Source organism: Phocoena phocoena, chromosome 11 (assembly GCF_963924675.1).
Source record: "Phocoena phocoena chromosome 11, mPhoPho1.1, whole genome shotgun sequence".
Classification (NCBI taxonomy): domain Eukaryota; kingdom Metazoa; phylum Chordata; class Mammalia; order Artiodactyla; family Phocoenidae; genus Phocoena; species Phocoena phocoena.
This window is the reverse complement of record NC_089229.1, coordinates 74,415,463-74,429,791: the sequence shown is the minus strand read 5'-3', so window position 1 is coordinate 74,429,791 and position 14,329 is coordinate 74,415,463. Positions and strand designations below refer to the sequence as shown.

General features: G+C 34.1%; 1 protein-coding gene across 1 annotated transcript in view; it reads right to left on the bottom strand.

Moving 5' to 3' along the window:
• The window catches only part of CPNE8 (copine 8), a 327,485-nt gene that overhangs the window by 41,830 nt on the left and 271,326 nt on the right, over positions 1-14,329 (bottom strand). The window contains exons 16-17 of the mRNA XM_065888187.1: positions 6,411-6,592; positions 199-326 (exon numbers count right to left, since the gene is read on the bottom strand). Coding sequence (XP_065744259.1) covers positions 199-326; positions 6,411-6,592 — 310 coding nt within the window. The remainder of the gene's footprint in view (positions 1-198; positions 327-6,410; positions 6,593-14,329) is intronic.

The following is a 14,329-nucleotide window of genomic DNA, read 5'->3' as shown; positions in this document are numbered from 1 at the left end:
TGAGATTCTGATATAAAGTTCTTATTGAAATATCATGATAGCTCAATGGAGATTTTTTTACTGTATATCTTTTCCCTCACTTTCTTGGAGGTAAATTAGAAGAAAACACTTTCATTTGTGGAGGCAGGCCAACAATAATGTTATGATTTCACTCTGGTCCAGTACACTAGAATAAATAACTTATCTACTCCCACTTACCTTGCTACATGATTAATTACAGGAGCAAAGTTGGTTGGCCCATACAGTTGTACAGATTTCAGACTCCTATAATAAGCCTCCATGACACCCTCAATGCCATCACAGTAGGGGTTTTGAGGGTTCCCATTCTGTAGAAAGTTACAGGCAAAAAAATGTAAAGAATGAATAGTGTCTGTAAAGCTCAATTAAAAAAGAGAATGATACAGGTTCATACTCATAAAGCTTTTTTGGATGAAAACTCAGTTATAGATTTATAATAGTAAAACATAATAATAAATTAAGTGATCAACATAGATTACATTTACATAGATTGTGATATGAGGTAATGTGCAATCATTAAAAATGGATACTTCTCAATTAAAGGGCAGGAGGGAATTCTAAATAATCTTGAGAAGCTGAATATCATGACATTTTACAATTAATGATGTCTTATTTATACACAGGTCTGTGTACATACAGAGATAAACATAAAATCTAAAAAGAAGGAAACAAAATGTTAATATTTGTTATCTCTGAGTAGTTATAAATTGTTGATTTTTATTTCATTGTTTAGACTATTCTATATTTTCCAAGTTATCTGCAGTGACATGTATTCAAATCAGAGAAAAAAGTGCTATCAATTCAAACAGTTTTACTTTATAGAAGCAAAAATGTAAACTATCTGCCATATGCACATTTTCAGGCCACAGTTAATAACCCCAACTAAAGAAGTGATCAGAGGGAATGTAATTTGGTGTGAGTAGCATCAAAACAAGGTAAAGAGAAAAGAATCAAAGAAACATATCCATATTGTTCAAGGGAATTGGAGCTTACCACCGGAGTTCTTATTCTGCAGATAGTAACCCAGAAGGGCAACTTTAAACCTGGAGACCTAGTCTAGCTTTCTCATACTTTGAATGCTCTATTAGGTTTAATTCTCCTAGTCCAGCTTCCACAAATAACACAAATAAGGCAGTGTTATCTATTGCTATGTAGCAAATTATCCCAAAAGTTAGTTTCTTAAAACAGTAGGCATTTATAATCCCATACATTTTTTTAGGTGTCAAGAATCCAGAAGCAGCTTAGCCAGGTGATTCTTGCTCAGGATCTCTCAAGAGCTTGCAATCAAGAAGCCAACCTGGGCTGCAGTCATCTGAAAGCCTCACCAGAGTTGGAGGATCTGCTTCTAAGAAGGCTCACTTACATGGTTTGCTGGCAGTAGGTCAACACGAACTCTGCATAGGGCTGCTTTAGTGTTCCAACAACATGGCAGCTAACTTCCCCAAAATGAGTGATCCGAGAGAGAGAGAGAGAGCAAGGAGGAAGCTCCAATAAGCTCCTAGTCTTATAAGTTGCATAGCATTACTTCTACTTTCATCTATTTGTTAGAAATGAGTCACTAAGTGTAGCCCATACTCAAGGGAAGAGGAATTAGTTCCACCTCTGGAAGGGGGTAATATAAAAAAATTTGTAGCTCTATTTTAAAACACTAGGGACAGTAACCATGCTTAAACATAGTCAGCAGTAATTTTAGCATGTATGTTTTTACCTGAACAATCAAAAGTGACTAGTAATTTAGAACTTAAATTTGTTGAATTCTATATACTAAGCTTTATATTAAAATATTTACATACATTATATAATTTTTATAGTATAACAATCTAAAAAAGTAGATAGAATACTATTATTATTCTCACTTTACAGATGAGGCACTGAGAGCTTAGATATTGTGTCCAAAGTCACGCAAAACCGGTAACAGAGAAAACATTTCCAGAGCCCCATCTCTTAACTAGCAGTATACCACCATATTACAAAATCCTAGCATTTTGAAAGACTGAGGATCTTAGGGAACTAAGTCAGATGTTACCAACCATTTCAATTTTGTCATTTGTGAAAGAAGGATTTATAACCATTGTCCTTTTAATTTTGTCTTTTTATTCAAACTTTTTATTTTTACCTCACGTAAATTTTTTTAAAACATAAAAATAATAAAAGAACTCTTTATATTATAAAATTGCCTACAGGAATTGATTGAAATTAAAATGTGAAAGTTTAATATTTAGCACAAAGCAGTGACTGGTTTGTTTTGATGTTAATCTGAGCTGACCTTTAATTAGCCTTCCTTTTAATAAAATTTTATGGTGTTCTATCTCTTGATAAGGTATAAAGCTAATTAAAATTAAAACTCATTACTGATTTTGGACATATAAAAATGTATTATATATCTGCCTTAAGGAAACAATTACAAACCAGGATAGTTCTGAGTTACTTTTTGATCAGCATTTTGACAGGAGGGATTTACATTTCTATAAAATTATGCATTTCCTTTATTCCTCTGGAAATAATAAAGTCACCATTTTCCCCACCATTTCATTTATCTTGATTAGAAAGATTTTATAAATCTTAAAAAAAACATTTCTTAAAATAATTATGTGGAGAATTAGTTTTTGCTTGTTATGACAAATAAAAATAAGATTATGTGTGGCTCTAACACAAAAGTAAAACAGAATGTTCTTGAAAATAAGTACATTCAATTTTGTTGTTTATTAATGAAGAGGGCAGTGGATGCCCTATTTTATATTTCCTTTTTAATTAACAAACTTTTCCACTTCTGAAATAATGAATGTTAATTTTAGAACATACAGAAAGTATAAAGAACAAAATTCAAAATGAGCAATAATCCCACACACAGACTTAAGTGAGGAGTGTCCAGCTCTCACCAGTTTTTTCCTTTCATTTGGCTCCCTGAGGGATTGTACTGGAGATTTAGATTCAGTTCTGGAAGTGAAGCTCAACGTCTCTGTTGCTACCTATAGCCTATAACAATTTTCAGTAGGGCTAACATGCTGCAAAATGCTGAAGAGAGCTGTTAAGAGCTGTTGCTTTACTCTTTGAAATGTATCTGTAGCTGCCCAGAGACTGACTGTTTACTACAGGGGAAAGTTGAGAGAATTTTTCCTTTTATTCAATAAACAAATATCTATTGAGCTTCTATTTTCTGCATGCAGTGTTAAAGACCTTTGGTGATTATACTGTTGAATTTAGTTGCAAGAAAATGTGTACATATAAATATTAAATTGCTCGATTTCTATAATTGCCAAAATAAGTGAAAAGTATGCCAGTGATTTTAGGTATTTGGTAGGAGAAATCACTTGGACAGATGTAGCATTTCTCTCTATTGATCAACACAGAAGACCTTCTTTTAAGGGTCACTGGCTACATGCCCATTAGATATACTTCCTCTAAAGCATTACACTATAAGGAGTCATCAAGAATCATCACGAGACATGACATTCTTTCCACAACCAAAAGTGCTAATGTGGCGATATTAGTATATTTTTCATTTCTTTTTCTATTCCCTTTTCTTTTTCCACTATATCTATTCTTACACATATTTCAAATGAAAAGCTGGGGCTTACCTTAAATCCTTTTGATTGAGTAAAGCTCAATTTCAACATCTGTGCTAGCCTCAAAATCACAATTAGGGATTTAAAATTTTTTTAAAGGCCTCCCTTGCTATCTGAAAGATTATTTGAATTTGGGGTGATAAACAGATTAATGACTGTGAATACATATCACAAATTCTTACCATGGAAATATGAGGGTTTGGTAATATTAGGTGGTACACTAATTGCCAGATTGACATGGACTGAAGTTTTTCTATTTGCCATTTTCAGCACCTACAGATACACATTGCAGTTATTTAGGCTGAAGTTAACACAAAAATCAAATGGAGCACTATCTGAAGACCTACTTAACCTTTGTCTTTCTTACTTATTCAAGAAAACAAAAGTGCTTTGAAAAAAATTAAAGTCATATAATTATTAGGTAACATTAAAGGTGAGGCATTATCATCATTATCAACATCATCATTGTTGTTTCATCAATTTTAGAAACTATTTTTCATGAATTTAAAGGGTTATGATCTTCATCCTATAAATATTTGAGTTGGTTTCAAAGAATCTTTTAGGATGCAACTAATAAAAAAGTCCCTCCTTTGCATAGGTTTGGTTACAAGGAATGAATGTGGAGGTAGGAAAAGCAGAAAATTAGAGGGAGAGAAAAAGGAAAAAAACAATCATACACAAAGGTGAGAAGAAACTTATGGAAGGAAAATTAATCAATATCATTTAGTTTAACATAATTATTCCTTTTCTTAAGCCTTAAAATAGTTCATGACCTAGGCACTTAAGACTCAGGAGCACATGAGTGATTTTCATGGTCTTATAAGTTTCTGGGAGAATTTAATTCTCTAAGGCACAATAAAATCTCAACAGATATTCATTTTTATATGACATTGGTGGTTGTGGCATGTGGCCTATTTCACAGAGGAAGAATTAAAACCTCGAGCAACCTTCCCCGAAATTGTGTGGAATAGAAAAAGCAAGAATAAGTATAGGGAAAAAAGTTAAAATATAGCTCTTAAAATATATTTAAGGAAGATGAAGTCTAATCATATGAAAGCTTCTGGGGGGGTATGTGTGTGTATGTGTGTGTGTGTGTGTGTATATATATATATATATATATATATATATATATATACACATACATAATGGTGTTCATAAAGGACATATCTGAGACGTGGGATTATTACAGATGCTTTTATAAAAAGTGGTTTAGTAGTGGTTAAGAATGTGGATTCTAAAATAAGACTGACCTGGGTTCAAGTCCTGTCCTCTGTAAACCTGATTAACTTCTGTGACTCTGAGCTAAATTATACAACTCCTGGGGGTACTCTTTTCACTGTATTTAATATGAGTGGCTCTTGATAGACTAGTGTGATGTGACAGTTGTTATATACCTATCCGATAAGAATTTTATGAAGATTATATAAGAAATGAGTATAAAGTACCTGGCTTGATACTCAGTAATTACTTAATAAATGATTGCATTATTGTTTATTTCTATTTTTCTTGCAGAACTTAAAAAATATATATATTACTTTTGTAACAAGAATAAAAACAATGAAAAAAGATCTACAAAAATATTGGGCATGGAAGAGTTTACTTTTACAATATATAGGGTAGGGTAGGGAGGCATTTCTGTTAGGAAAATCTAAATTTTTTCCAAAATGATATCTAACCATTCCTCCATTGAGTTTCCCATTATTTCATTAGAAAGTGCAAGTGAGAATAAGACTGATTAGGTGTATAAGCACCATCTGTGTGAAATTTATTTTAAAGGTAGAATGTAGTACATTGCTTACTTGTAATAATACAGCAGGAGTAGATTTATGCAAATTAAACATTAAAAAGAAAAATATTTATTCCAGTCATACTTACTCCATTATATTGAAACCATAATTAATTGTAGCCATAATTATTGCTTCACATTTGAAAAAAAAAATTCCAGTCATAACTAATCCTTTATATTTGAAAAGAAATGACATTTTAGAAGATGGAAGATTAAGGATAGCTACACATTCTTTGATACCCCTCCCACTGAGAGGTGTTTCCCCTACCTTGAAACTGGGATGAACTTAGTGACTTGCTTGACCAAGAGAATGTAGGAGAAATAACTTTCTGGGACTTCCAAGGCCCTGCAGTTTCTTCCCCAGCCTTTTAGAATACTCACTCTGGGAAAGCTGGTTGCTGTGTAAGAAATATGACTACCTTGAGACCACTACACTACGATGAAGTCTGTGATAACCATATGGACAAGTTGTATGTAGAATGAAGGAAAGATGCCTAGACAACCCAGCTATTTCAGCCATCCTAGCTCAGGCATCAGACATAAGCTAATGAGCCATCTTAGGGGACATACTAGCTCCAGGATATATGACATGGAGAAGAACTGAGGAATCTAACCAACAGCCAAAATAAAACCCAGATATATGGCTCTAGTAGAACAATTCCAGCCATCTCTAGCCAATCACGGCATCCCAGGTGAGGCCCCAGACATCCTGAAGAATGTACCATCCCCCATTGTATTCTGCTCAAATTCCTGACCCACATATCACGAATATAACAGAAGGTGTTATGCAGCAATAGATAACCAGAATAGAGCTCCTATTTATACATCAGATGCACTTTAGGTAAATTTACTGCTAATCTACTTAACTGTCTTTTTTCCCATTAGTATCACACTCTTAAATCAATCATTCACCAAAATTAAGCTGAGTGTATAGTCATAAGAAGTTGCTACATGAGTAATTAGAGCATAAGCAGCAAGCCAATAAAAAGATCCAATACATTATTTTTTTCAAAATATCAATTCTTTCAATGTATTCTTACCAAAGCAAACTCATGAGATATCCTTCCATCTGGAGGCAGTTTTGCACCAAAACCTAAAGCTGGGAACATTTTATCACTGTCATAATCTTGAACGATTTCTCCCACTGCTTTCAGTGCCATACCATAGGCATTCAGTTGATAAGGATTCATGTAGTGGAGAGAAGTGGGATGGGTAGGGTTGCCTGATGACAGAAAAAAATATTTCAAACATGAGTGATCAGGTTAAAGATAAAATTTTTTGGACTTATTTCTTGATATCTATTTCAGGTTTAAGTATTAAAAATCATGTTTTCTGCCTACATTCATAGTATGTTAAATATCTTCTTTTGGATATTGACATAGAGATATTTATTAAATTAGATCAGATATGTAGAAAGTTTCCCCAAGATATGCTAAAGCATATGCAGATTTTTTCAAAAATTATTTCTCATTGTCAATGTCATAGGCTATTCTTGAGTTTCAGTCACAGAAAAAGCATAAAAGTATTTTTGTTAATCGTATTTTATTGTAATCTTTATTTTTAAAAATTGTGTGCCTTTAGTTAATCAGAGGACCCAACTGATGTAATAGGCTTCAATAATTATGAGGCTTTCCTAAAGTTGTATCACAAACATAAATTGAATATTTGAGACATATCTCAATTTAATCACTTGAAAAGAGGAGAGTGTAGAGATTTTCAAATTCATGCTAATTAAATATCTAGAGCTGAAAAATTATTCAGAGTTTCTAACTAAACTTTTAGCTAGGAGTCAAAAGGCTTGAAGTCAGGTCTTGCCATTTGCAGGACAACTATATAATTCCCATTATAAAGCCTACCACAGTATTTACTGGGAAGACAAAATAAGATTATGTGTGTGGAAGTGATTAAAAATTATAAAGTACCATAGAAATGTAAAGTTTAACTACTACTGTTATTATTGTCTGGGTCATCCACAAATGTAGGATGTTTCATTTGAATAAGATGAGTATGAGACAGAAAGTAATATATGTGCTACCACTCAAACACATTGAGATTCACATTCAGTTGCCCTAATTATCAGCACAAAGGCAGCCTGAAAGTCCCTTTAGTTTCTTAAGTGAAAATGGAAATTAAATGGGACTTGTAACAGCTCATAAAGCTCAATTCTACATTAAAACATAGTCCAAAGAAGAAATGCCTCAAGGCATAGTTCTTTTTTGATAGGGAAAAAATAACAATAACCACTTGAGATCCAGAGAGAAACAAAATAAAGATCTCCCTTTGGTTTATAATGCATATAATAATACCCAGACCAATTTTGGTTTCAAGATAATTCATTGTGTACATGCATTTATTTTTCCAAAGAGTTATCAGCATTCAAGAGCCAAATGACAAAATTTCTAAAAAAGTGTCTTCTGTCCAAGATGGGCCCTAATGTTCCCCTCAGCTTGCCTAAACTTAAGAAAGGTTGTCCCTGACCTCCTGTCTCTTAGAATATTTACTTTAGAAAACTTGGAATTATGAATTCCTTCTCTGTTCCTTTGAGAAGTAAATCCTCTACAATCCAGGAATGTTTTCCTCAGGGACGTGGGAGCCATCTCTTTGAAATGTAATCACCAAGAAAAATATCACCTCTGTTGCCTAGTCTCTATGGGAGAGCAGGAGCCTACCTTCAGTAAGTGCTAATTAGTAAACACAGATGGCCTAATCACACAGACCAATTTCCCCTCCAATCTCTCAGTACTTAACCACTAGTTCATCACAGCACTTAAAAACCCTCTCACCTTTTGCTTTGGAGGAATTGAGTTCAATTTCTTTCATTGCAATAGCTTTGATTTCTATTGCAAAAATCCTGAAACAAGTCTTCATTGCCTGTTTAACTTATCTGGCGCACTTTTTCTTTGACAGTTCTTTCTAAAGCAGGGATTTTGCCTGTTGTTCAGAAGCCTACCGGAGCCACAACTAAACGATACCACTACCAAGTTGTTATTTAACACAACTCTCAAATGTAAGAAGAATTGTTACCCATTAGTTGCAATATGCAACTAATTCTATTTCTCTAAGAAAACCACAACTTAAAGCTAAAATAAAAATGCTATTAATAACCCAGCTAAACATAAACATAAATAACTAAACATCTTAGCCTATCATGAATAGCAGCGCCCAATCCTACCCATTCAAAGATGTTTCCTATCTCTTTGTAGCATCTTCATCCATACCAATCTCTTCACTATACCACTAATGATGTTTTCTTTTCCATCCCTACCTCTCACTTTGCCACCCTATCCTGAAATTCACTTTCTCCTCCTCCTCCTCACATGCATAAGACAACCTTCCTTATTTATTCCAGCCCTTATTTGTCTTTCCTCTCCTACTCTTATGCCCTTGTGTTCTGTACCACAAAATTTGGCAATTCCTTGAATCTGGGACCATATTTGTACCAGCTCTGTAACAGCAGCAATGCATATAGAAAAATGAACTTGTAGTAGGTTGGTAACATTGAGTTATTAGCTAATAATAATAATAATTATAATAGCATGGAATGTAACATGAACTTACTTCATATCTCACTTAATCCCTTTTCAACAAACCTATGACATGGGTACTTTTATTACACCTATTTTTCAGATCAAAGAACTTTCAGATTAAATAACTTGACCAAATCACACAGTAATAATTGGTCAAACTAGAATATGAATCTAGGCAGATTCCATAGCCCTTACTCTTAGTTATAACTCTGCTTAAGGATTTTGAACTATTTTAAACCCTGAATATTTTCAAACATATCTGATTTTGTTTTAAATGTACACTACAAAAAAAACACTTGAATAGGCTCTCTCTCTCTTTTTTTTTTTTTTGCAGTACGCGGGCCTCTCACTGTCGTGGACTCTCTCGTTGCGGAGCACAGGCTCCGGACGCGCAGGCTCAGCGGCCATGGCTCACGGGCCCAGCAGCTCCGCGGCATGTAGGATCTTCCCGGACTGGGGCACAAACTCGTGTCCCCTGCATCGGCAGGTGGACTCTCAACCACTGCGCCACCAGGGAAGCCCTTGAATAGGCTCTTTTAAAAAGCTTCATTGAGATATAATTCATATAACTTATAGTTAACCCATTTAAAATGTACAATTCAATTATTTTAAGTATATTTACAAATAAGCAGAACCATCAATACAGTCAATTTTAGAACATTTTCATCACCTCAAAAAAATGTACTTATTTACAATCATTCCCTTATTACTCCATCCAGCCCAGCACTAAACAATGACTAATCTACTTTCTGTCTCTTTAATTTGCCTATTCTGGACATTTCATGTAAATAGAATTACACAGTATATGGTCATTTGTGACTAGGTTTCACTTAGTATAGTGATTTCAAGGTTCATCTGTGTTGTAGCATGTTTTGGCACTTCATATTTCATTCCTGTTTATTGCCAAATAATATTCCATTGCATGAATATACCACATTTTAAAATCAGTTTACCAGTTGATGGACATTTGGGTTGTTTCCACATTTTGGCTATTATGCTGCTATAAACATTCATGTACAAATTTCTGTGTGGATATAGGTTTCCATGTCTCTTGCATATATATCAAGGGTGGAACTGCTGGGTCATATGGTAACTCTACATTTAACAACTTGAAGAACTGCCAGAGTCTTCCAAAGTGGCTGCACCATTTTACATTCTCATCAGCAGTATATGAGGGTTCCAACTTCTTCATATGCTCACAACGCTTATTGTTTTCTGACTTTTGGATTATAGTCATCCTAGTGGGTGCGAAATAGTATCTCATTATTATTTTGATTTGTGTTTCCTGATATGTAAGTATGCCAAGTACCTTTTCATGTGCTTACCGGTCATTTGTATAGCTTTTCTGAATAACTGGAATACCACTTTTAATTGGGTTGTCTGTTTTCGAGTTATAAGAGTTCTTTATATATTCTAGATACAAGTCCTCTATGAGATATTTGATTTGCTAATATTTTATCCCATTCTGAGGTTTGTCTTTTCACTTTGTTAATTATGTTCTATGGCACATAAAGAAGTTTTAATTTTGATGGAGTTCAATTTATTTATTTTTTTACTCTTGTCGCTCATGTGTTTGGTGTCATATCTAAGAATCAATTGTCAAACCCAAGGTCATGAAGATATATCCCTACGTTTTCTTCTAATAGCTTTATAATTTTAACCCTTACATTTAGATTTTTGATCTATTAAGGGTCCAACTTCATTCTTTTGCCTGTGTCTATCCAGTTGTCCCAGTACCATTTGTTGAAGAGACTATTCTTCCCCCATTGAATTATCTTGGTACCCTTCTCAAGATCAGTTAACCTTAGAGGCATGGGTTTATTTCTGGAATCTCAATTCTATTTCATTGATCGATATATCTATCTTTATGCCAGACCTACACTGCCCTGATTACTGTTGCTTTGTACTAAGTTTCAAAAATGAGTATGAATCTTCCTACTTTGTTCTATTTTTTTCAAATTTGCTTTGGTTCTTCTGGGCCCCTTTAAATTCCAAATGAATTTTTGGGTCAGTTATCCGTTTCTTCAAAAAATATCTTTCAGATTTTGATAGAAATTACAGTGAATCTGTCAATCTCTTTGGAAAATACTGCCATATTAACAATGTTGAATTTCCTAATCAATGAATGTGGCATATTTTTCAACTAATTTAGATCTTTAATTTCTTACAAAATTTTTTCAGAATATAATTTTAGGGTATAAGTTTTGCACTCACTTTGTTAAATTTATTCCTAAGTACTGTATGCCTTTTGATACTACTGTAAATAGAACTGTTTTCTTAATTTCATTTTCATATTGTTCATTGGAAGTGTATAGAGAAAGAATTGATTTTTATATATGGATCTTCCATCCTTCAATCTTGCTGAACTCATTTAATAGTTCTAATAGATTTTTAGTGGATTCCTTAGGATTTTCTACATAAAATGTTATATCACTTGCAAATAAAAATAGTTTTACCTCTTCCTTTCCAATCTGGATGTCTTTTTTTTTTTTCTTGCCTAATTGCCCTGGCCGCCAGTACAATGTAAAATAGAAGTAGCAAGAGCAGACATCCTTGTCTTTTTCCTCATCTTAAGGTGAAAGCATCAAGCTTTTCACCCTTAAGTATGATGTTGGCTATAAGTTTTTATATTTCCCTTCATAAGGTTAGTAAGTCACTTTCTATTCCTAGTTTACGTGGTTTCATTATAAAAGTATGTTGGACTTTGTCAAATTCTTTTTCTATATCAATTGAAGTGACCATGTGTTTTTTACATTTTCTTCTATTGGTACAGTGTATGACATTATTTGATTTTTGAATATTAAGTCAACCTTGCATTCCTGGGATAAATTTTAATTGGTCAGGGTATATAATTCTCTACATATGTTGTTGGATTCAGTTTGCTAGTATTTTGTTAAGAGTTTTTATATCCATAAAAGATATTGTTCTTTAGTTTTTCTTACGATGCTTTTGTCTGGTTTTGGTATCAAGGTAATACCTCTTAAAATGAGTTGGAAAGTGTTCCTTCCTCTTCCACTTTTGGAAAGTGTTCCTTCCTCTTCCTCTTCCAATTTGTGAAGAATTGGCATTAATTCCTCTTTAAATAGAGTTCATCAGTGAAGCTATCTATACCTGAGCCCACATAAACTTTGTGGATAGTTTTTATGGGTCTGTTCAGATTGTCTATTTTCTTAAGTCAGTTTCAGTAGTTTGTATCATTGTATTGAATAAAAATTCTCGCCCTTCTAGTGGTGCTAATGTTCATCAATAAATGAAAGCTAACATTTTAATCCAGTTGGGTTTTGGTGTATATGTTTCCTATATTACTAAATAAAACATGTGCAAAAATCATTAACTTGAAGCCACAATATTGGAGAATAAATTTATCATGTAGTCAAAGATAAGCTAAATTAGAATTTGGTCTCCTCATCTCTATCTGTAACTCTACTGCTAACAAGTCAAAATGTTGAGTCCACCTGCCGACGCAGAGGATGCGGGTTCGTGCCCTGGTCTGGGAGGATCCCACGTGCCGCGGAGCGGCTGGGCCAGTGAGCCATGGCTGCTGAGCCTGCATGTCCAGAGCCTTGCTCCACAACGGGAGAGGCCACAACGGTGAGAGGCCCACGTATGGCAAAAAAAAAAAAAAAAAAAAAAGGATGATGGTTGGAGTAAGTGATCTCTTACCTAAAAATTCTATTATTTTGTGAAATGTGAGTGAATGTGAGAGAAATGTGAAGTGAATTTAATGTGAGAGTTAGAGCACAGTAAACAATTTGAAAAGAAAACTAGATAAATATATAAACTAATGGCAACTTCTGGTAAAAGTTAAAAAATGAGACTCAAGGGTGTGGTGAAAAGCGAAACCTCCTGCACTGTTGGTGGGAATGTAAATGGAAACAGCCACTATGGAAAACACTATGGAGGTTCCTTAAAAATCTAAAAATAGAATTACCATATTACACAGCAATCCCACTACTTGAGAAAAAAACATAATTCAAAGAGCCATGTACCACAATGTTCACTGCAGCACTATTTACAATAGCCAGGACATGGAAGCAACCTAAATATCCATTGACAGATGAATGGATAAAGAAGATGTGGCACATATATACAATGGAATATTACTCAGCCATAAAAGGAAATGAAATTGAACTATTTGTAGTGAATTGGATGGGCCTAGAGTGTGTCATACAGAGTGAAGTAAGTCAGAAAGAGCAAAACAAATACTGTATGCTAACACCTATATATGGAATCTAAAAAAAAAACAAAAACAAAAAACAAAAGGTCATGAAGAACCTAGGTGTAAGATGGAAATAAAGACACAGACCTACTAGAGAATGGACTTGAGGATATGGGGAGGGGGGAGGGTAAGCTGTGACAAAGTGAGAGAGGGGCATGGACATATATACACTACCAAATGTAAAATAGATAACTAGTGGGAAGCAGCTGCATAGCACATGGAGATCAGCTCGGTGGTTTCTGACCACCTAGAGGGGTGGGATAGGGAGGGTGGGAGGGAGGGAGATGCAAGAGGGAAGAGATATGGGAACATATGTATAACTGATTCACTTTGTTATAAAGCAGAAACTAACACACCATTGTAAAGCAATTATATTCCAATAAAGATGTTAAAAAAAAAAGAAGGTATGGCATATATATACAATGGAATATTACTCAGCCATAAAAAGAAATGAAATTGAGTTATTTGTAGTGAAGTGGCTATACCTACAGTCTGTCATACAGAGTTAAGTAATTTAGAAAGAAAAACAAATACCATATGCTAACACATATATATGGAATCTAAAAAAAAAAAAAAATGGTACTGATGAACCTAGTTGCAGGGCAGGAATAAAGATGTAGACATAGAGAATGGACTGGAGAACACGGGGTGGGAGGGGGAAGCTGGGGCGAAGTGAGAGTAGCATCGACATATATACACTACCGAATGTAAAATAGCTAGTGGGAAGCAGCAGCATAGCACAGGGAGATCAGCTCAGTGTTTTGTGATGACCTAGAGGGGTGGGATAGGGAGGATGGGAGGGAGGCTCACGAGGGAGGGGATATGGGGACATATGTAAGCATATGGCTGATTCACTTTTGTGTACAACAGAAACGAACATAGTATTGTGAAGCAATTATACGCCAGTAGAGATCTAGTAAAAATAAAATAATAATGAGACTCATGTTCTTATGATATATAATAACTGATTTTAAATGACTGTTCTGTTTGAAACAAAGTCACTTCAAAATATAGTTAAAAGTCCACTCTCTTTCCTTTCTTAAAATGTTTGATATACAAATTAGGAATATCCATACATGGGGTGTTATATGATGGTCCATCTGAATTAATTAAATATAAATGTGTTAACATAAGTAATTCTTAAAAATAACTGAGTAAAAGTAAAGTAAGCTGCTACTGTACATGTATTTGAATTACATTTGTATAAATTAAT